We start from the raw sequence: 21,534 nt of genomic DNA, 5'->3' as shown, positions 1-21,534 counted from the left end.
TGGCCACTTTTGGGTACAATGTACCCCAAACAATGGTCAGCGCAGCAGCAGCAGCAGCGGAGTTTTTATTGCCCAACGTTGGCGTTTTAAGTGCACCATGGAAGCATGCAACACACACAAAACTAAGCAGCAGCAGCAGCAGCAGCAGCAACAGCGCAGCAGCGGCAGTGGTAACATTATTTGGTCAATGTAGACGACATGACGCGGCCATTAAGAGCAACAAATAAGCAAACAATAACATGGAGGGGAAAGGGAAGAGCGGGTAAAAGTACTTAATGCTGCGGTCCATGGCTTTAATCATGGAGACAGACCCCTTGCCACAAACCCACACAGAAATTACTTCATTCCACAAGCAACAGCCAGAAATATAAATTTATCTATTGGCTTATGAAAATTGATTGCAAATGAGCGCTGGAAGGCTTTGCTAAGCATGATAGGTGGTAATGGATTGATTTCGAGGGGCAGCATGTACATATCTCTGGCCTTTGACCAATAAACCTTAAGCCTTAATGGCAAGCCCCTGCCTGAGTCAGGGGAAGCAGCGCCAAATGCCTTGCCCAATCAGTAAAACATAATTTAGTTGAAGTTTTAGTTTGGCATTTGGCTAGTTGGAATGGAATTCATGGAAACATAACTGAATCACAGCCTCAAAAGTTGTTGTCAACGAAGCACAGAGAATGTCTTCCTGTCGTCCGCCTCGCGCCTGACCAATTCATTTAGTTTCACAAAAGCTAATTAGCAACTAAAGTGAAATTAAAGCAGAGCCAGAGCTACAGCCAAGTCACAGACTAATGGCCTTTGTCCCTCCCCACTGAGAGGGAGCGACAGGGGAGCGAGAGGTGCTACAACTAATTAAATGCAATAAGCTATGGCAACTGCTGCTGCTGCTGCTGCTGGATGGACTGGCGGAACAGGTAATGTTCTCGGGCGAGTGACAACTTCGTTTTGATGCCCAGGATGCCGCATCCTTCCTGTTCCTGTTCCTGCTCCACACTCTCCCCCTCTGCCATTTCGTGGCAGCAACTAACGAGGAACGCGCTTTAATTTGCACATTTAAGTAATTAGTTTAGCATTAGCTGGACTCTGGGTCTGGGCCGTTAGTTTTAATGAATCGCGGGCGTCCACTCACCGCTCTTGAAGGTGGCCATGAGGCGTTCCGAGTCTGCGCCATGCTGGCAGCCAAACAGCGAAGTGTCCAAAAGATCATTGGGCGCATAGCCGAGCAAACCAAGCATTCTGGAAGCAACAACAAGAAATGGAGTTAAAATGGGAATTGGGAAATCTTTGAGAGGATTCTCACTTATCATCCACATAGGTGAAACGCATGTCCAGAGAGTGCTTAGTGAGAAAGGTGCTGGTGCCCAGCGGTATCTCAATGTTCGCGGGGTTCGGTATGGGTCGCCCAATGGCTATGAGCACACGCTCGCCCTTGCCATTGACCACCAAGTGTCCCGTGATGTGTATGACCTGCCAAAAGGGTTCACAGAGATTAGTAGAGAGCGACGACGATTAGCTGACATGTGCACGCACCTTGTAGAGGGCACTCTTGATGTTGATGCTGCGTCCGCGGTTGGTCAAAGTGCACTTCAAGCGCACAAACAGATCCCGATGATGGGTGCTCACGCCAGACTCGAGCTGCTGCTCATCCTTCACTGGTGCAGTGCCGGGACGCTTCTGGTTGAGAGCCTCCTTGATTTCCGCATGATCGCACTGATGCGCGTACTCCCAGATGGGCTGGCCCAGAGTGTCAATCTGCAATTGAACGTAGGAAATGTTTTAGTATAAAGAATTAACTTTCAGCAGCTCCCATCTCTTACCTTTGTGATGCCCAAGTACTCGACTACGTTCTCGGAGACGTAGGTAATGTCGCCCTCGTGGGACAGTACCAGCAGAAACCCGTCCATGGTCTCCTTTAGCAGCTGGCTGGCTTCGGCGGTGCCATTGAGCCACTCCTCGCTGTTCAGCTCCAGCTTGGGCTTCAACTCATCAATATCCTGCTTGATGTCCTTTTGATTATCCTTGCAATCGCGCAAAGCAGGCACTGAAAATGGAAATTCATAAATTACTCGATCAGAAAGAGCAGAAAAGGGTAGGGGAAAGACTTACCAAACTGCAACATTTCACGTATCTTGAGAAAAGCAATTGTGATGCGCATCACGGATGCCTTGTCCAGCTGATTCACATCGTCGTTCTTCAGGGGCAGCACCTGCGAGAGTTCCATAAAGATTTCCGTCTCCTTGGAGCGGCGACAACGTGCCGCATCGCGGGATTTCTCCTTGCGCTTCTCATTGTTCCTGATGAAGAGAGAGAACAGAAAGAGAGAGTGCGAAGTGAGTACAGATCGTGATCACGTAGGCCAGACTTTAGGGAGCAAAGAGGGGAGGGTCATATGCGTGCATTTCAATTGCTGCATTTGATTGAATTTGATTCAATTCCGCGCGTCACGGCACAGCGTTCGCCAATTTTTCAATTGAGCAACACAAATTCGCAGCAAAAAAATCTGCGAAACATCTCGTCGGTTGCCAGGCAACAAAAACAAAAGCGAAAGCGGGACAGAAAGAGTTCATCCCAAACAGTCTTCACCACAATATCTCTAACTCCCTCCCTTTCTAGCGCTTGTAACTCTGAGCGTGGTGAATAACTGATTGGTTCTCCCCACAGCGGACAACGGCACCTGGTAAGTAAGTTCACCTTGCATGCAGAGATCTAAAGAGAGAGAGAGAGAGAGAGAGAGAGAGCGAGAGAGAATCCTGACCTACCACGAATCTCAGGTGGCGGTGCTTTGTGTGTTTTTTATTTTTGGGGGTGGGATTGGGCAATGTCAAAGCAATGAGGGGGCCTTAGATAAGGTGAGTTCTCGAGAAGAGCCGAAAATAGCCAGCAGTCACACGTTCGACTGATAAGACTGGTTGGCTGGCCCCGGGCGCCAATCCCGAGACAGCGTTAGAGACGGAGACTCCGCGCAGAAATTTCAGCAGCAGGGAGATAGATTCTTCAGCTCTGCCGCTCAATGCGAGATAAGATAATATAAGAAATAGAAAATACCCTTATAATTCTTTGATTCTCACACTCTATGGGGTATGGGCAGGGCACTGACCCCACCACACAGACAGACAGACAGTGGCACATGGGGAAAGTACATGCACAGAAACTATTTTGGGAAATTCTGCGAATGGCAACGACATGCCAGAGTCTTTGCCAAGAAAATCTCGTGATGCAAACGGAACTAATCCGACCAGCCCCAACATAAACCGTGTCTCCGCTACGTACATGAAATATAATAAAATCTTAGTATTTATTTATTACTCATTCGCAAATTCGACTTATATAATCCATAGACACGACACGACGGTGGATTTCGCACGTAGCTCGCTTGTTGATCGTGCGGCAAACCTCAAATTGAATACCAAAATTCGCCAACGCAGTATTGACCGGCCCTTTATCCCCCGTCCTAAGGGGTAAAGACAAAGAGCGGTCACCTGGCAACAGTTGGTTGCCGCCTCAGTAGTTCCTCAGCTGTCAGGCATTCCCATATCAGTCGCCGCCGCCTTAGTCAAAGACAATGGAAACTGCAATCTACGCAAGCCCATAGCCCCATAGCGGCTGTCCATTAAATGTCTGCGGTGGTATCATCTCTCCATAGCCTTTATGAGTAGGGGCCTAGCCCCTGCTTTAGCAACACCAAAGGAAGCAACACTCTTATCAGCTAAACTCAAGTCGAGCATCAATCAGGCTCTACATACACACGACATGTACGACGAATATGTTTCATATTCTTTGGCATTCTCTTTGACAGCATTCACTTGTGCGTGTCGAGCCTCGAGTTTAAGAAAATCCTGCCAAAAAGTGTGTGAAAATAGGGACAAATCTCGGAGACGAAATCCATTTTCTGTCTTGATTTTTCAACTAGATATTGATTGCAGATCTCAGCAAGAAAACAGCCACAGAAAAGTGTATTAAACACTTCGTTGTGCAGCTAAAACAAAGCCTAAAAATATCATCTTTTTATGTGCCGCAAAAGAAAGAGAAAAGTGACAGAAAAGGCAGGGATTTTTCATTGTCAGTCATCTTCAAACAGCTTAAAAACTGCAAAAATCGAACAGAATAATATGCAGCTGCCGCTTAGATAACTCTCCTAATATTTCATTTCCCTATCAGTGGAGTGTCGTACTCCGCTTTTACTGTAATATATGTAGTCTGCTCACTTTTGTGTTCATTTTGATTATTTTGTGTATAAATAAATAATGTTTGTGCGCCTGAATGACCGATAGCTGTGTGTGGGTGTCGCCTCCATCCATAGAAAGCAAAGCGAACGGCTTTGATTGCATGCTAATGGCCTGCTTATATGGTGGAAGAGTGAGAGAGACAGCGGGAGTGCTGCGGAAAGTGCGATCCCACCATCGAATGCTCATTAGAACAGAAGCAAATATTGTTGCTTTTTAAATATTCAGAGAGTGCCATGCCAGCAAGCCAGCCAGCAGCTTGTGCGGAATGGAATTGTTATTGCTACTTTTGCTGCTTTTGCTGCTATTGTTGTTAAGTATTTCCGCTCCAAAACGCAGTCCCAAGGGGACCTGTAGCTCTTGGCATGCTCCATTCACGTGGGCATGGAGAAACGCACTTAGCTCCCTAGACAAGCCTTGAACCCTTACCCCCTCGCGGGGATCACACTCTGCGCAGAGAGTATCTATGCTGCCACTTTGAGTTACAATCGCAGGTGACAATATCAAGTTAATGCGGCTGTAAATAGCGGCACAGGTCACGGGGAAGTGTTTGGCGGAGCATAAATCTATCGCTGGTGGCGATAACCGTGTTGCACTGTACGTCAGTCAACAGTCGCCAAATCGCATTAGCATTGAGATGGGCAAACACCATTTGGGAGCCCCCAAGGCGTGTGCAAAATGTAAACACAAATCGGATTCTACTTCTCATTGCCATAACTGGCCAACGCATGGGACACGCCGCTTGAATGCAGAGAAGATCTGGGAACTGCGTCAGAGCGGGAGAACTTGTTGTAAATGTTACGGACTCACGGCCTTCCTTTGTTGCCAAGCTGCCACGTGCTATAGTAATTTTTTTTGGGAAACACCCAACATAAAAGCGATCGACGTAGATAACAGTTTCACAACAAAACGAAATCCGCCATTTCGGCAATTCCAAAGGGTATATTCGATATGTAAACGATTCAGAATCTGAATATTCTTTCATTTCTACGATTCTGCCAGAGTGCACCTATGGGGAAACGACAGTCGAGGATGTATCTGGTGTTCCAAGAGGAACCCTCTTCTAGGACACACATTTAGCGTGCATTTTGGGGGGTATTCAAGCAGTCTTAATATCAAGGGAGCACTCTTTTGATTGTTGAATTCTTTTATCAATAGGCAGATTGGGGCAGCAAGTCGAAGCATTCACAGCGCCCCCACCAGCAGAGGCTACCACCCAATTATTGGAAGTAGTTATGGAACGTAATGAGAGGGAAAGTTCCCCGCGTCTGTTATTTTTTGGGGCAAACCCAACGGACCTTGCCTTGACTCATTGGAGACACTCAAAAATGTCGCCTATCAGTCGACGACAGTCTGTCAGTCAATGTCTGTGTGTGTGTGTGTGTGTTTGTTCATTCGTATCTAAATATTATTGTATTATAAAACGAACAACAAATAAGCATAGATAAGAGCTCCGTTGGTAGCTTGAGGCTTCTCTCTGCCTCTGCCTCTGTCTCTGCCACCCACTTACATAAAATCCTCGATATCCACAAACTGCGAGAACTGGCAGGGCTGGGTGTTTGTGGGCGTGTAGCCATAGCAGTGGGCATAGCTCCAGGGGCGACTCTCGCGGCAGGGCGTGGACACGTTCAGCAGGCTGCCGCTCTGCTGGTAGAAGGCATCTTGCTGCTGCTGATAGGGATGGTAACGCAGTGCAGGCGCACTTGGACCCAGCATGGCGCCCACAAATGGACGCTGCGGGGGCAGCTGCTGCTGCTGCATCGGTGCTCGATCTGCTGCATTGTAGAAACTGCCATTGCTGAAGTCCACGGTGGGCTCATTGATCGGCATGCAGCCGTACACCGAGCCATTGTCGAGGGCCAACTGGGGCTTCAGGTCGCAGTCAAAGAAGGGATCCTCGCCATAGAAGCACGAGGCGGCTGTGGCAGTCTCGCCGGGACAGGAAAAGTCGCAGTTTTCCCAGGCATTGAATGAGTTAAACATGGAATCTATCGCTGGAATCTATCGCTCCGGCTAAGCCCATCGATTATGCACGCACACACAAGAGCCAAGAGCCAAGAGTCCCAAAAAGAACCGACACACACTCGCGCCGCTCTGATAAAAGGGGAATGATAATGGCGCGCGGGGAATTAGTGTTTCTATTTTGATTTTTCTTTTATTTTATTTCACTTTTGTATATAGGCGGAGCGACTAAAAAACACGGCGTACAAGAGTCCGGACTGCGAATGAGCGAAAGGTTCCATGGCTCCAGAGTTACCATATTTATACCCGTTCCGGAGGCACCAAAAATCGCAATTAAAGAGAGAGGGAAAGAGAGAGAAATAGTCTGACATTAACGTCAGATTTTCTGGTCTCGTATCAGACAGAAGTTTGCTATCCGGACAAGTGCGCGGCACCGATAAGATAAAAGGCAACCGAAGCGAATAGAAAACAGAATTCCGTTGGGAGCTGCAAGCTCTCTGCAAGAGAGGAAGCGAGAGAGCGAAAGAGAGGGGTGCACGGGCACTCATTCATGGAGAGATAACAACGCCTGTTCGGGCAGGTGGGGTTGGTGGACGGTTGGTAGCGAATTCAAATTGTAGGCACATAATTTACAACTAATATCAGTTCACGCCACTTGTCCCGCTTTTTGTTAATTATCAGGCTTCGTGCAGCGTGTTGCATACTTTGCCGCGTAGCGGGGAAAAGCCCCACCCACACCCCGGCACACGACCCAAAAGGATCCATAACTCACACCCCTGCAGTACCGCCAGCCACACAGACAGCCAGAAGACTAACTAAAGACAATGACTAAATATTGTGACGGACAGTACGGTACGGTACGAACGTGTTTTGATGAATCTTTTTGCTACTCTGTCTGTGGAGAGCACAGATTATAATTATCTATGGAGCATAATAGTTAAATATTTAAATTAGTTTTGCAAACATAATGCGAGTAGGAAAGTGAAACAACGAGATAGCAGCAACGCGGCACAGCCATAACCATCGCATCGCAACTAAAACTAAAACTTAAATTGTAACCAAAGGGAGGGAGACTGTCGACTGTCAGTCCCCCCGACAGTCGGGGTCAAGAGCCCATCAACTCCGGCTAAGGGAAATTATATGGTCCGTTCCATCCGCTTGTTTGTCTGAATGCTACAACTGTCAGTCATGGCTTACAGCCACTAAACAACGCTGGAGTCCTAGTGGGGTAACGCGTAATATATTATTATTAATTATTAATCAAGACAAACTTATCTCTACATGAATATCCTTCGCTTTAGTGGGATTTCTTTACATCTTCCCCTCAAGCGACAGACAGTCAACCCTCGAATTTCGAATGATCACAAAAAGCGGCATTTTTGCGCAATTTTGTACACTTTATGGGCCAAGAAATATACATCGAGGGTAGCAACAATCATAAATTAACTTTCTCTGCCAGCGCAAAAAAAAAGAATCATAATTTACACCACAAATCTGAGGATAAATGCGATGTGGGGGCCACAGCAGCCCTTCCCCAAGTCGCATCTTGGATACCCTACTGCAGCAGCGATAATCTGAACATCCGCTAAGCTGATTCTTCATTCCCTTGCACCCCACAAAACGATATCCTCTTATCTTATTTTCTGTTTCACAAACTTCCGACAAGCAGTGCAACCGCCGCATGGCAGGGTATAAAAAGAGAATCCTCTGTCGCTGCCTGCGTCGCTGCCACTGCTGCTGCACCAGGTTCAATTCAATCGAAGAGCAGCAGCAGCAGCATGAACAGCAACAACAACAGCGGCAGCAGCAGTAAGTAGCGGATCAAGAGAGGCAAAGCAGCCGAGGGAGCAACAACAAAAACAGAAACCGAAACGAAAAGAAGACGAGGAAATTAACAACAAAAACTCTACAAGAGACCTAATGCGGGACACAAACAATACCATCGCTCTCTCTCTCTCTCACTCGCACTCTCACTCCCATTCCAGTCTGGGGCTGGTTGGGCTGATTCCATCCTCCATTCCCTCCCCGTGTCGTCACATTTTTAGTTCGATTGCGCAAAAAGTAGGTCGTCGTTGGCCAGACAGAGGCTGCTACGGCTGCTGCTGCCGCGGCCAGCAACAACAGCCACAACAACAACAACAACCCAGCACAACAACAACGCATATCATTTAAATATTTTACAAAATACATATGCACCACGTATACACATGTGCGTACTGTTTACATGTGTGTGGCGTGTGTGTATTTTACTTCTGTGCGTTGGTATTGAAATTTTTTTATTGTTAAGTTGTTGTTTTTTTTTTAAGTTTTATTCGTCGTTTTCTGCGTCTTGTTTTCGCTGTTTATTTCGAATACCTTGGCAAAAGCGTGTAAACCGAATTAAAACAAACGATTTCAATACACATAATTCTCGTCTGCCCCTCAATTGGATGCCAGATGACAGCGCGGGAGCCATAAGGTCGAAATCAGAGCTGCGTTTTGTGCATGCTACGATCACCGTTAGCAATCGCTCGATTCCATGCATTCCCTTGACAACCATTATGGACTTCGATTAGCTTTCACTTGAAAACAATGGGCAAATGTAATAATTAAATTGCTACATGGATAACCAGTTCGGATTAAATGGGAAAACTACTGCTGCAGTCGGTCGGTCAATCGGTCTCTTCGAGGCGTGTGGGGGCTGGGCAGAGTTTCCAATTGACTACAGTAGAACCGCTTTTCAACTTTTCAGCGATTAGCTTTGCATTGACTTGACTTGAGTTTTCAGTGGCTCCGTCACGTAGGCCCCTAGCCCACGTTTTTGGTACAATGTAAATGTTTTAAATAAAACATAAACTTAACATTTTATGAGATTAACAAAGTCAACTTTTAAGAGGGGCGTGGGCAGCTGGAGGGATACTGTCCAGTGGCCACAGAAGTCAAAATACACACGAAAAACAAAAAGAAACACACATCTGATAAAATGTGGTAAAAAAAAATAAAACAGGTTGGTTTTCCAATGTACTATATCGACATGGGCACATTTGTGATGGTGTGAGGGGTTGGTTGGAACATAATCGAACGCAACAGGTTTGTCTTCTCTCTGCTCTTCGGTTATAAATAGCCCAAATTACGGTTTAAAGAGCCAGAGAGATACAAACAAAGAACAATGCACTGATCTAAAAATAGATGCAGGCCTGTCTTGAAGGACCCCACCGCGCTCCTGGTGCAGCAACAAGTGCCGAGTGTTTCTTTGAGTGTTTCCGCATTCATAGTACGACTGGTGGCTAGGTATCGTATCATATAATGACGTGCAAGCTAAACCTATCCGATCCAAGCCATGCATATGCATCGAGGTAGCGATTTATGGTTTTGTCTTTCGCTCGGTCAAGGTCACAGGGGTCTCGGTCACTGCGTTCTCTTTTACGCTCGGTCTGCCTCCGTCACAAGCTTGTATAATTATCGCAAATGCAAAAATTAGTTGAATGTGTGATTGATGATTTGCTTTTTTGTTTTCTATTATTTCCCTGATCTTTTTTTTGCTTTGGTTTGTTTTGTTTTCGATCGATTGTCATCAACCACTGACGGACACCCGATAAGAAAATCATCCTGGAGTCCTGTCCCTAGGGAATTGATCATTTCCCGATTGCCACCCACCACCCGCATTTGTTCAGCAGAGATCATCGATAGAGCACCGATAGGCAATGCCCTTCCATTCAATTCCCACATCTACTATCCACTACATCCAGTCTTCCAATCCGGCAATTGTAAAAACAAACATACATTTTTGTGCAGAAAAGTGAGAGAGAAAAACGTGACGACAGCAATAGAAGCCGATTGCTGCGACGCCGCACCAGCAGTAGCAGCAGCAGCAGCAGCAGCCTACAGCAACAGCAGCAGAGGCGGCGACGGTGGCGAGAAAAAGAAAGCAAGCGCTTATGCAATAGCCAAAGCAACTGATCTAAAGACATCCGTTTGGAATGGATGGGCCTAGGGTGGGGACTCACCTGCGTTTCTCCTTGGGCTTGCCGCTGGTAGTCAGGTTCGACCCTGAGCCAGAAGGAGCCTTGGACGATGCGCTGCCTGTGGTAGAGGTGCTCGGGGATGCCGCAGCAGCAGCGGGGGCGGCGACGTTACGCTGTTTTTGCGCCTTCGCTGCCGCATCGATTGTATCAATTAATGAAACCATTTTGACTCCAATGATTTAAATGCAGCAGCATTCAAAGTCTGTCGATGTGGAGATGGTGGCTGTTGGCTTCCTTGATTTTATTGCTTTTGTTGTTTCCTCTTAGTAGTTGTGTTGTTGTTATCGGAGTGTTTTCCCAGTCTCGTTTTGAGACTCTTCGTTGTTGCCTTTGTTGTTGTATTAATTTATTATCGCGTCTGGTGTTGTTACTTTTTTTATGTGTATGTTTTATGAAAAACTAGCTGAAATTCTCTATGCGCGTTTCTGTGTGTGTGTGTGTGTGTGTGCGTGTTGCGTTGTGCCCGTATTGGTGCCACTAACACAATCAACGTCACAGTCACTGTATTTTGCTGTTAAACTTTTTAGATATTTGGCTATTGATATTTTTGAATGCCCCCAGTGGACTTTCTACTTAGTTTTGCATTATTTCTTGAACGTCAATTACTTATTTCTGATCACAAACAACGGCCACAAGCACAAGGTTATTTGTTGTTGTTGTAGTTCCAACTGAACTGATTGCACTTCGGGTATTATTGCACTTTGAAGTTCTGCACGGATTTGATATTTAACTCGCGATTTAACATCTCACATCTGAGATTTATATGCACTTTATGCATTTTACAATGCGCTTACAACATTTTCGTCACGAAATTAATATTTTTACGTGTTTATATGTCAGCTAGGGATGCTATATTGATATATAAATATATCGATATTTATTTTTCGTTGACAATACATTTCGAGGCGATATATCTTTCGCACTACGGATAATCGCTAAACTGGGGTATTTTTTAGGCACAACTTTTGAAATCGAAAAATTTACATATGTATTTGCAACAATTTGAATAAAAATGAAAGAGAAAAAAATTTTTAACGGATTTTCGGCACCTTTTATTTATCCACAATCATTAATTAATCCCTTATTGAATCTTCTCTACCGCCGAGCTGTTCTGCGGAGGCTCTTTAGCAGGTGGGTCACTCGCCCCTGTGTCGTTAGACTGGGCCTCCTCCTTGGCTGGAACTCCAGTCGAAGTTTCAGCGGGCAAGGCATCAGCTAGTGGATCATCATCGTCGTCATCGACGCCGCCATTGGCCTTATTGTAGACGGTGGGATATTGCTGGAAGCAGTCGCGCATTTTGGTGAATGCCTCGAAGCAGTCGGAGCCCTTGGGATCCGCAGTGCTGTACTGGAAGCAACTGAATGCCTCACGGAAATCAACGCCACATGGTCCCGTGGCCATGCCGCCCAGGCAGGGACAGCTCCAGTTGATCTTGCCGTCCTTTGTGATTACACCCTCAGCCGGCTCTGGCGCCGGCAGCTCAATTGTGCTGGGCGTCGCATGGTCTTCCTTCGTAACGAAGATGACTTTGTCCTTGCCAAACTCTTTGCAAAATGAAAATGACATCTTGAAGCCGAATGTTCCCTCTTTGCACTAAAGTCCCACGTCGTCAAAGTCCAGCTGCTTATTGGATGTTTTTAGCACCTGAAAGTGACACGGCACCTCCTGGTAGTGGCCTATCAAGGTTACAGCGATACGAGCCCGCTCAACGAACTCTTGGGGCACTCGCAAGATAAGTCGCCGATCTGCCGCACTGAATTTCACAATATCCAACGATGTCCTGCCTCCAATTTCTCCAAACAAATTGTCCAGGGAGTTGAGAATGCAGCCACTCAAGTAGCCAGGCGTCAGTACAACAGATTCGGTGTCACGAAGTTTCCTAAAACAATGGATCGTATTATTTACGAAAGCAGCACGTGTGTGTGGCACCCGGAAAATGGAACGTTTTCCACTTACAGCTTAACATCCAAGTATTGGGAATCAGTCATTCTATGGTTGACGCTCTTATGTTCCAAAATACGCTGGGCGGAACTCTTAATTCATCACAGTTTGCTTGAAAACTTGCCAAATGCCGGCGTATATATTTTTATGTAATTTTTTCTGCTTCTCACGTTGTGTCAAACAGCTGGATAGAAAGCGATAGACGATAGGCGAAACAAGCGATAGAGAGCAGCTAAAACGCGCGATATTCAAAATCGAAATTCAAAGTTTTGATTATTAATTATTATTAATTTAACATAGATAATTTTGAATATGGGAAACTATACTTTTATGTGATTGTATTTAACAACTCCGAGCTACTTCTTCTGCATTATCCTTATCAAAGTCTAGGACTGTCTTAGAGGCGTCTAACAACTGAAAGTGGCAAGGCACCTCCTGGTAGTGACCTATCAGCGACAGTGCGGTACGTGTCCGTTCAAAAAACTCTTCGGGGACACGGAAAATAATGCGGTGCTGCTTGGAACAACATTTAACAATATCCATTTGGGTCTTGCCTCCCAGATCGCCAAAGAAGCTCTCCAGAGCGCTGAGAACACAGCCCCGAAAGTAGATGGGCGTGAAAAGAACAGCCTCGGGATAGCGGAGCTTTCTGTCGAAAAGAAAAGAAGTTAAATTATGGACATGGAGTTTTCGTTTGTTGTCCCTACTTACACTTTTACATCGAAATAGTAATAATCACCCATGTTTCTCGCTCGCTTCTGTCAATGTCATCTGAATAAATCAAATAAATCTGTTGATGTAGATTCACTTGGTTATCGTGATTGTCAATATGACAATCGTATGCTGAAATATAAATGTGTATGCCACCGGTTCATGTACCAGTAACAAAATGTCGCCGCAATCGGTACTTGAACAAATTGGGCTTCGGAGATGTAAATACGTCAGAGTTTTCCTTCGTACTGATTTTATTTGGTAAAATGTGCGGTATATATACAGTTTCTATTAGTACAATTGTTTACTTAGGAACATAGGCTTGTTTAATTAATTCTAAGTATAAGTAGGTATGGAAAGATATTTATATGACTGTAGTAAAACGATTATCATGCAGATGGTGTGACATTTTACAACTGCAGATCATCTCGAATGTAATTTACTCGATTGCCCCGTTTCAACATCCAAGAAGGTATATTTGTGGTATATTCTGAACATGAGAAATGGTATATTTCTGGGGGTCAGCCGACACATGTTTTCGATAAGTCCGCGGCCGCGCGTTGTTTTGATGAAATTCGCAAGTTGAAAATTAAAAGAAAACCGAATAAAATAAAACGTCTACACCTGATTGTCGGTCAACTATGTCGGCTGAAGGTAGAATGGACGCACTAACCAATTCAGTGGAGGAGGAGGAAGAGAGTGGCCCACTGAATATAAACAAATTAATTGTAAGTTGCTGTCGATCGTGGATCTAGTTGCGCCAACAAACACACAAAACCTGTCTGTACATATTCAGGGCGGCAATATTACTGCCAAGGACATAAAGCTGCTGCAAATGGCCAGCCTGCACACAGTGGATTCTGTGGCCAATGCGACGCGCAAGTTTCTGCTGGCCATACCCGGCCTTGGTGGCTCCAAGGTGGATCAAATCATTGCCGCGGCCACCAAGCTGGTGCCAATTGGCTTCCTCAGCGCCCGCACATTCCACCAGATGCGCGCGGATGTCGTTATGCTGACGACTGGCTCCAAGGAGCTGGACAAACTGCTGGGCGGTGGCATCGAGACGGGCTCCATAACGGAGATCTTTGGCGAGTTCCGCTGCGGCAAGACGCAGATCTGCCACACGCTGGCAGTCACCTGCCAGCTGCCCATTAGCCAGAAGGGTGGCGAGGGCAAATGCCTCTACATAGACACCGAAAGCACTTTCCGACCGGAACGCCTGGCGGCCATTGCCCAGAGGTTTGGTCTGAATGAAACTGGAGTCCTGGACAACGTCGCCTGTGCACGGGCCTACAACACAGATCAGCAAACGAAGCTGATCCAAATGGCTGCGGGCATGTTGTTCGACACGAGGTATGTCCATGTGGAATCCTTCCTCACAGACTCCACTAACTCCCCTATTATTCCCATTGCAGATACTCCTTGGTTATTGTCGACAGCATCATGGCCCTGTACCGCTCGGACTACACTGGCCGCGGCGAACTGGCCGCCCGTCAGAATCATTTGGGGCTGTGCGTGCGCCTGCTGCAGCGCTTGGCCGATGAGTTTGGCGTGGCTGTGGTCATCACCAACCAAGTGACGGCCGTGCTGGACGGCGGCGGTGGCATGTTTGTCGCTGATGCCAAGAAGCCCGTGGGCGGGCACATTCTGGCACATGCTTCCACCACGCGGCTGTATCTGCGAAAGGGCAAGGGGGACACGCGCATCTGCAAGGTCTACGATTCTCCTTGTTTGCCAGAGTCTGAGGGCATGTTTGCGATTCTGCCAGACGGCATAGGCGATGCCAAGGATGCGAATTGATTAACTATAAGTATAACTAACTAACTATAGATTTATGTGTACATAAACGTGAGCGTGCGGGTATAATTTATTTTATGTATTTAAATAAGGAATTGCGTAGTAGATTTCGTTTTATTTTTCGGACACAACTTGGTGAATTATGGGAACAGGCATTATGCCTGTTTCATTACGCTGAAATGTTTCTTGTGTCATAGATCACTTATTGGCGGTTCCACTGTAGTTGCATGCACGTCAAAACATGAAGATTGATTCTGAAACAGGAGCCCAATTAGCGAAGGAATGTGACTGGCAACACAATCTCTGATTGAAGCCACTGTTCCCGCCACAATCACAAGATGAGGAGGGGGATAGAGGAAGAAGAATTGCAAGCCAAAGTCCAAAGTCTGCAAAAGTGCAGACTGTACCCAAGCCAAGACGCAGCTTGAAGCATTAGGCGCGCGTCAACACGTGTCACTGGATGGCGCTCACACGTGGATAACCATAAATACATTGTTTATTCGAGTAATTTATCATCTATAGCTTTATTCATTGTTGATCAAATGTTTCTACACACATAGTAAATAGAAGTAATAAGGATCAGAGGGGTGTTCCAACAGACTCGTCGATTATGAAGGCGAAATAAGTAATCAGATATACATACATGTGTCATCTGTTTTGTTATGCTTAAGTCCGATCGATTATGCAATTAGAACTTTGCAAATCGTAAGGATCTAGGACTGTTGTTAGGTTCAGTTTGCTCTTGAGCTGAGGGCTCAATTGTGCTGGTGGTTCTATGCTTAGGAGTAACTAAAAAGAAACTTCAATAAGTGTGCCAATACACACAGGCCCACACATTGTTTGTGGTATTGCCAAAGGGCGCGAAGGGGGTGGCTTATATCGTATCGTTGGATTAGTAACTGACGCTTAAAACATTATACTGTATTTTGTTTATTCCTTTTTAGCGTTTGCTGCGCTGTTGCCTTGCTTGGCCTGCACGAGACTGCCGTAGCCGCGCTCGTTCAGCGAGATGCGAATGTTCTCGTGCACGTTTTTTGTGTAGCTCTTGTAGATCTTGACCTTCTCGCAGAACTCGATCCAGAAGTTGTCCTCCTCGGAGGTTGAGTTGAATAATTTCTTGAAGCCCTCGTAGATGCTGGTGGACACCTTGCGTATAATCTTGGCCTTCTCCTTGAACTCAATCTCGTCAGATTCGTCCATCTTCCAGAGCTCCAGATTGCCAACATATCTGCGCAGTCGTCGCATTATGTCCACGCACTCGGGATTGCGCAGCAGCATCAGCTTGGTCAGCTCGATCTCCTTGAACTGATCGAGCAGCTCCAGACACTTGCCCACATTGGCGCGCCGCAGGCCCAGGCACTCGCGCAGCTGCTGCGAAATCTGTATAAAGTCGCGCTCCATGAACAAAGCGTCCTCGTGCTCGATGATCTCCTCAATGAAACGTGCGGCCTCCTGCTTGGGTATCTCATTGCGCGACGGCTCAATGATGATGCGACCGGGCATCGTGTCGGGATCGAGCTGACCCGACTCCAGCTTCAGCTTCAGATCTTTGGCCTCCCTGCGCGACTTCTCGATCCACGACTCCTCCGCGGCAGCGTTCTCAAATCTCTCCGGCTTGTTGTAGTTGATGTCGATGCCCAGGCACCTGGCTGTCGGCATGTAGACCATCAACAGGTCATTCTCTTTGTTCTGTGTGGGGGGAAAACAAATTTTAACTCTCTGTTGTGTGATTTTTGGCGGCCTACAACTTACATTTGCTGGGCGCGATCGCTTCTGTATGGGTGTCACGGCGGCGGTTGGCTTCGACTTCTTCACTGACTTCTTGCCTATGTTGGCGTTGGCTGCTGCGGGCGGGGTGGCTGCCGCCGCTATGCCTTCCGGTGGCACGCGCCGCTTTTGCGGCGGGGGTCCGTCAGCGGAATCAGTGCCAGCCTCCTCAGAGTCGCCGTCCACATGCTTCGGGGCTGCCTTTGACCTGCGTGCGCCAGCGGCTTTCTTCTGGGTGTTGGTGTTCTCGGCGACCGGTGCATCTGCAGCTGGAGTATCGGGCGCCTCCACAGTTGGCGAAGCTTCCATTTGTGCTGCGTTCTTGGACTGGGCGGGCGTTGCGGGGGCTGCGGTCTGCTCTTCGGCCCCGCCATTTTCGGCGCTTGATAAATCGATTGGGGCCGAATCCTCTCCCTTGAGGGCGCTCTCAATTTGATCAATGGCCTCGCTAAACTTGGCCCGCTTCATGTTCTTGTCGGTGGCGAACTTCTCCTTGTTGCCCACGTAGGGAAAGAGATCCTCTATTTTTATATTGGCGGTCTCTCCCGTGCCGTAAAAGTAAACATTGTACTTTTTGTTGATATACTTTGTGATCTTGGCCGGCCATGCTGGATAGCCCTTTACCTTGGCGAACACCAGATCTCCAATGCTGAACGATTTTCCGCTCTTTTCTTTACCCATTTTCAAGGAAAACTTGTCAAAATTAGAATTTGTAAGCAAAAATTGGCGTCTTGTACTGTGACCAGTGTGACCGCGGAATTATCGATAGAATATACCGCACTGCCTTCAAAAGTGTACCAAAATATGCCTTCTCATTTGAAACATATACCATAATATACGGTACATGTTAAATAATTGTCCTCGATTTGTTGTTCGATTAGATATTACAGGTTTACTAGTTTTATACGATGTATCAATAAAATCTCCACAAGACTGGCTAGATTTCACGACTTCTTTTTAGTTGAATGTTTACAAATTTAGTTTAAAACTAAATACACATGGATATACCGCAAATAAACCCGGCGCACTAACCATATAGTATATAGATTGAGACAGATCATAAAATAAAATAGGAACTTATGGCTGTTGCTTGAAATCCATGCCGTCTTTAAAATATCCAGAAAAGTATATATATCACCCGCGTCTCGTCTGCTGTGGCAGCTAACACCTGCAAACCTAACTGCAAACGAACTGAGTTCACCTTAACCCACGTGAAGCACCATAAAAAACTTCTAGTGTAATCAGGCCAAACATGGTCGATTCTTATAGTGACTATCGAGTTTTAAATCTGCTAGCCAAGTTTGTGCAAACACGTTTTCTTTCAAAAACGTATTGTGTACTATAATCGTGATATATTCATTGCCACAATACTTAGTCAATTTAAAGTATTATTTCCCAAGTTGACTTACAAACAATCACATTTAAGCTTTGGCAGCGTTCCCACAGGTGAAAGGTTTGTTGGCAGGCGCCAATTTACCATTTCCACCCACACAAACATCACCTTTACGCACCTATGCGCTGGTTTATTTAAAAAACAAAAACATTTTGTTGTGGCCAGTGCTCAGTCGTGTCTGCGCTGCGAGCGAATCACCAACTGTGGTCCAACATAAAAGAATAATTTCCCGTCGGAATTTCCACCGAACTTTCATTTGTTTACCGAATCACGAGAGCCGAGAGCAGAGTAGCAGCGCGAAAAATAGTTTTCACATTCGGCCTGGCCTGGAATCTGTGGAATTCGTTAATTGCGGAGCGCACAATTTTTTATTAAGTGGCGTGAAATTTTGTTGGCAACAGCAAAACACACACAAACACAGCCATGCAAGAGGTAATAATTGCCCCGCTCGTTCCTGCCAGCAACAGTGTGCTCCAGAAGGTCTCTTTCGCCAAAGAGAATATTGAGAGCGAAAATGTCAAAAAGTGAGTCATAGTTGTAGCTATACGAATACATTTGTATATATGTAATTTAAGCTTACGTTTAATGGTACTACGCCAGTCAAGGTCGCGCTTATGTCACGCCAAAACCAAACCCGCAAAACGTTGCTTGTTGTGGGACTCAGGGCATGCACCGCTTGCTGTGCAGTAAATGTAACGGTAAGCAGTGTAATTTCAAGCAGTGTAGATGCAGGAATTTTACATACATATACATACACCACATGTTGCACATTGCCTTTAGCTTGCTGCCGTTGTCCTATTTACAAGAAAAATCATAGCGAAGAATGAACTTTATTTTATTTATATTTTAATTAGATGAAAGTATCTATTAGTTGTCGCATTCTTGGCATTATTTGTCAATCAAAAGTCCCTGACTCTCACAATTGAATTCAGGGCCACCATAATTGCTAAAATGAACATTTAGACCTCTATGTCGCAATGCTCATTATTTTTGGCAATCGATGTAGAACGAACACAAAGCAAAATGTTTGCCCCCCCCCCAGAGGTAAAATATGACGAGTAGCGAGCCCAGACTGTAGCCCCTATAGAGGGGCTGCCAGAACAGTTACAGCAGATAGGACCTAGGATTAGCCTAGTTTTTGCACAATTCTCATAAGATTAGGAAAGCCAAAAGGAATTCTTTCTTTATATAGAAACAGATACATAAATAATGCAAATTAAATGGTTATTTTTGCACAAAATCATTGGGCGGTGCGAAATATTTGAATTTCGCTTTATTTTCAAATCGACAAAAACATTCTCGACGATGCCAGTGGTTTGCTCTAGTGAAAGTGACCGATGATTAATATTGGCCGCTTGCCAGCGGAATTTGTGATTATTATTTAATGACGACGAGAAGTCGCCGTAAACATACTCAGAACGCGTACCTATAATAAACCGAAAAATCAGACACACACTGGACATACTCTGCGCTGAAATTCGGACACTGAGTGGGTCTGAGGCTGCACGGCAAGCAGCCACAAGCATGGGACTCTTGCTGGTTGGAAGGGCATATATTTTGGTGGGATTTAAAAATAAGTGCACAGTCTTTTTGATTTTTACATCCATGCATTCCTCAGTGGGCAGGCAGCTCTTTGGAGGGCGATGACAGAGCCGCGGGAAGGTGCCAACACCACACCTTCCCTTCCATTTTGATATTTGCTGACAGCCAAGGAGGGAGAGGATTGGATTGGTGTGGCTTTATATTTCAATTATAGAGATGTCCCCAGTGCCCTCTCTGCTGATGACTGATCTTCGATGATCTTTGTTTAAGCATTCGCCAAAATATCTTGAATCTATTTTCATATACACTCCACGCAAACTAATTATAAACAATATTCGAGCGGTATACCAGTGTAGGTGGAATACATAAATATTTATACAGATGCTTAGCAAATGATTATTGTTTTGCAGAGCTAAAAACAATGACGTAGGGACACACACCGCCCATTCACAAAAATTACGCAGCCCGGGATGCCTCAGAGTAATACGCAAATAGATATAGATGTGGGATAGATATTACCTTCTTCCATTTGTTTATGCGATGTTTTTGCATTTGGCCAAATTCCTCGATTCTCCTTTGTTAAAAACATTTCGCTTTTATGAGTTTGTTTACCCACATTAATAATGGTTTTGTTTTGTTGTTTCGTTTGCAGTTCGCTGGCACAGGTGGAGGACAACAGCACACCCTATCCAGGAGTGTCGCGGCTAACTCCCTCGCTCGTCCTGTGCGGCGCTGCGGCTGTGGTGCCCGCCTACATGGACAAGCTGGGCGTGAGCTGCGTCATCAATGTGGCACCTGAGCTGCCGGACACGCCCCTCTCGAGCGTAATGAATCCACTGTATTTGCGTGTGAGTGCCCAGGACCGTTCGGAGTGTGACCTGGCCAAGCATTTCGATGAGGTGGCCGACCTCATCGAGGAGGTGCGCCTGAACGGGGGCTGCACGCTGATCCACTGCGTGGCGGGTGTCAGTCGCTCGGCTTCGCTCTGCCTGGCCTATCTGATGAAGCATGCGGGCATGAGTCTGCGCGAAGCCTACAACCACGTGCAGTCCATACGGCCGCAGGTTCGTCCCAATTCGGGCTTCTTTCAGCAGCTGCGGCGCTATGAGCAGCAGCTGCGGGGCAGCAGCTCCGTGGCAATGGTTTACTTTGCCTCATTGGACAAGGAAATTCCCGACATACTGGAGCCACAGTACAGAGCCATGGAGGACTTTTATCAGCGCTATCGCAGCTCGCTGAGGAAGCGTTAGGCGGCGACTTAAGAGATATTTCGTTATGTGTGATAATTATGATTAGAAATTAGTTTAAATGTAGAACCTAGAGTATATATTAATGCTGAAACTATACACTCTCATAACTAATTACAAATACACTTTTATTTAAGAACATTCAATTCACAGAGTAATTGTTTTTAGTTTAGTAATTTCAATGAATCACAAACGTCACTAGCAAACACAATTTAATTTTAAATATATATATTCAACTGGATTCTATTAGTATATACAAATTATCGTTAACTAATTAAACTTTAAACTTGCAGTAGGTTCGGGGTTGGGGGGTTCATTTAAATGCTCACAAAAGCCACACAAAACTTTGGCCGTCCGTGTGTGTGTGTGTGTGTGATAGAGGAGAGTGTCCCTTATAGGATATAGTAGTAGTTGTGGTGTTTTGTTGTATGTACAATAATTTATCTAAATCTCAGACTTAAAACGAAAACAAAAATTTCCTAGCTAAAAGGCAGAAATCAACAGAACTTTCTGTGTGTACATTTAGCTTTGGTCTAGATGCAACCTAATACATAATGCAACCGCCTGCAACCTCTCGTTTGGCCTGCTAATCCTCCTCCTCCATCACTTGCTTGTTGATATCGGAGCTGTGTGCGGTATTTGTGGCATTTGCGGTTGCTCGTGCATCAGCTTTTTCAGGTTCTCGTAGGCCGTGTTCATGATGCCCCAACTGATGAAGGAACGTCCCGTATTGAAGGCACAGCCGCGATAGAAATTCCCAATGCGGCTGTCGCGTTCGCGATAAATTCTTTTGCATGCCTGCCAACTGCCCTCCGACCGATGGCCCATTTCACTCTGCAGCGACACTTTGATCACATTGAGGGGATAGAATATTGTGCTAATGCTGGCACCTATGACGGCGCCTGCAATGAATTCCTGTGCTGTTCTGCTGGACACCGATTTCTAA

General features: G+C 45.9%; 8 protein-coding genes across 8 annotated transcripts in view; 2 read left to right on the top strand and 6 right to left on the bottom strand.

The window, feature by feature from the left end:
• The window catches only part of LOC117582874 (protein similar), a 55,904-nt gene extending 49,620 nt beyond the window's left edge, over positions 1-6,284 (bottom strand). Inside the window, 6 exon segments of the mRNA XM_034270943.1 lie at positions 1,130-1,236; positions 1,301-1,467; positions 1,531-1,752; positions 1,818-2,041; positions 2,107-2,294; positions 5,734-6,284. Coding sequence (XP_034126834.1) covers positions 1,130-1,236; positions 1,301-1,467; positions 1,531-1,752; positions 1,818-2,041; positions 2,107-2,294; positions 5,734-6,206 — 1,381 coding nt within the window. The 5' untranslated portion in view covers positions 6,207-6,284.
• A 4,933-nt stretch (positions 6,285-11,217) lies between these two features.
• LOC117582867 (mitochondrial intermembrane space import and assembly protein 40) lies at positions 11,218-11,789 on the bottom strand. The gene has a single exon (XM_034270937.1). The coding sequence runs from the start codon at positions 11,754-11,756 to the stop codon at positions 11,271-11,273; it is 486 nt and encodes a 161-aa protein (XP_034126828.1). The 5' UTR covers positions 11,757-11,789; the 3' UTR covers positions 11,218-11,270.
• Positions 11,762-12,313, bottom strand: LOC117582873. The gene is made up of 2 exons (XM_034270942.1): positions 12,147-12,313; positions 11,762-12,069 (listed from the first exon to the last, which is right to left on the bottom strand). The coding sequence occupies exons 1-2, from the start codon at positions 12,176-12,178 to the stop codon at positions 11,784-11,786; spliced, it is 318 nt and encodes a 105-aa protein (XP_034126833.1). The 5' UTR covers positions 12,179-12,313; the 3' UTR covers positions 11,762-11,783.
• A 137-nt stretch (positions 12,314-12,450) lies between these two features.
• On the bottom strand, positions 12,451-12,927 carry LOC117582871. The gene is made up of 2 exons (XM_034270941.1): positions 12,843-12,927; positions 12,451-12,780 (listed from the first exon to the last, which is right to left on the bottom strand). Exons 1-2 carry the CDS (start codon positions 12,872-12,874, stop codon positions 12,474-12,476), a joined length of 339 nt encoding a protein of 112 aa, XP_034126832.1. The 5' UTR covers positions 12,875-12,927; the 3' UTR covers positions 12,451-12,473.
• A 454-nt stretch (positions 12,928-13,381) lies between these two features.
• The window catches only part of LOC117582865 (DNA repair protein Rad51 homolog), a 20,120-nt gene continuing 11,967 nt past the window's right edge, over positions 13,382-21,534 (top strand). Inside the window, exons 1-3 of the mRNA XM_034270935.1 lie at positions 13,382-13,570; positions 13,639-14,195; positions 14,258-14,649. Of these exons, the coding sequence (XP_034126826.1) occupies positions 13,484-13,570; positions 13,639-14,195; positions 14,258-14,642 (1,029 nt within the window). The 5' untranslated portion in view covers positions 13,382-13,483 and the 3' untranslated portion in view covers positions 14,643-14,649. The remainder of the gene's footprint in view (positions 13,571-13,638; positions 14,196-14,257; positions 14,650-21,534) is intronic.
• LOC117582859 (PC4 and SFRS1-interacting protein) lies at positions 15,380-17,170 on the bottom strand. Its single transcript, XM_034270929.1, has 2 exons — positions 16,392-17,170; positions 15,380-16,328 (listed from the first exon to the last, which is right to left on the bottom strand). Exons 1-2 carry the CDS (start codon positions 17,085-17,087, stop codon positions 15,570-15,572), a joined length of 1,455 nt encoding a protein of 484 aa, XP_034126820.1. The 5' UTR covers positions 17,088-17,170; the 3' UTR covers positions 15,380-15,569.
• LOC117582866 (dual specificity protein phosphatase 18) lies at positions 17,947-20,734 on the top strand. The gene is made up of 2 exons (XM_034270936.1): positions 17,947-18,323; positions 19,994-20,734. Exons 1-2 carry the CDS (start codon positions 18,223-18,225, stop codon positions 20,589-20,591), a joined length of 699 nt encoding a protein of 232 aa, XP_034126827.1. The 5' UTR covers positions 17,947-18,222; the 3' UTR covers positions 20,592-20,734.
• LOC117582864 (solute carrier family 25 member 51) overlaps positions 20,696-21,534 on the bottom strand; it is a 1,824-nt gene continuing 985 nt past the window's right edge. Inside the window, exon 3 of the mRNA XM_034270933.1 lies at positions 20,696-21,530. Within this exon, the coding sequence (XP_034126824.1) occupies positions 21,192-21,530 (339 nt within the window). The 3' untranslated portion in view covers positions 20,696-21,191. The remainder of the gene's footprint in view (positions 21,531-21,534) is intronic.

Source organism: Drosophila guanche, unplaced genomic scaffold (assembly GCF_900245975.1).
Source record: "Drosophila guanche unplaced genomic scaffold, DGUA_6, whole genome shotgun sequence".
In the NCBI taxonomy this organism is placed as follows: Eukaryota; Metazoa; Arthropoda; class Insecta; order Diptera; family Drosophilidae; genus Drosophila; species Drosophila guanche.
Note: the sequence above shows the minus strand (reverse complement) of the source record. Positions and strands in the feature narration are given on the sequence as shown.

What these genes read in the sequence shown, in the direction of transcription:
- LOC117582866 (XM_034270936.1), top strand. Translation starts at nt 18,223, where the DNA reads ATGCAAGAGGTAATAATTGCCCCGCTCGTTCCTGCCAGCAACAGTGTG. An exon ending in GAGAGCGAAAATGTCAAAAA is followed by an intron (nt 18,324 to 19,993) that starts GTGAGTCATAGT and finishes TTTCGTTTGCAG; the next exon opens with TTCGCTGGCACAGGTGGAGG.
- LOC117582859 (XM_034270929.1), bottom strand. Translation starts at nt 17,087, where the DNA reads ATGGGTAAAGAAAAGAGCGGAAAATCGTTCAGCATTGGAGATCTGGTG. An exon ending in AGCGATCGCGCCCAGCAAAT is followed by an intron (nt 16,329 to 16,391) that starts GTAAGTTGTAGG and finishes CCCCCCACACAG; the next exon opens with AACAAAGAGAATGACCTGTT.
- LOC117582871 (XM_034270941.1), bottom strand. Translation starts at nt 12,874, where the DNA reads ATGGGTGATTATTACTATTTCGATGTAAAAGT. An exon ending in TACTATTTCGATGTAAAAGT is followed by an intron (nt 12,781 to 12,842) that starts GTAAGTAGGGAC and finishes TCTTTTCGACAG; the next exon opens with AAAGCTCCGCTATCCCGAGG.
- LOC117582873 (XM_034270942.1), bottom strand. Translation starts at nt 12,178, where the DNA reads ATGACTGATTCCCAATACTTGGATGTTAAGCT. An exon ending in CAATACTTGGATGTTAAGCT is followed by an intron (nt 12,070 to 12,146) that starts GTAAGTGGAAAA and finishes CCATTGTTTTAG; the next exon opens with GAAACTTCGTGACACCGAAT.
- LOC117582867 (XM_034270937.1), bottom strand. Translation starts at nt 11,756, where the DNA reads ATGTCATTTTCATTTTGCAAAGAGTTTGGCAAGGACAAAGTCATCTTC.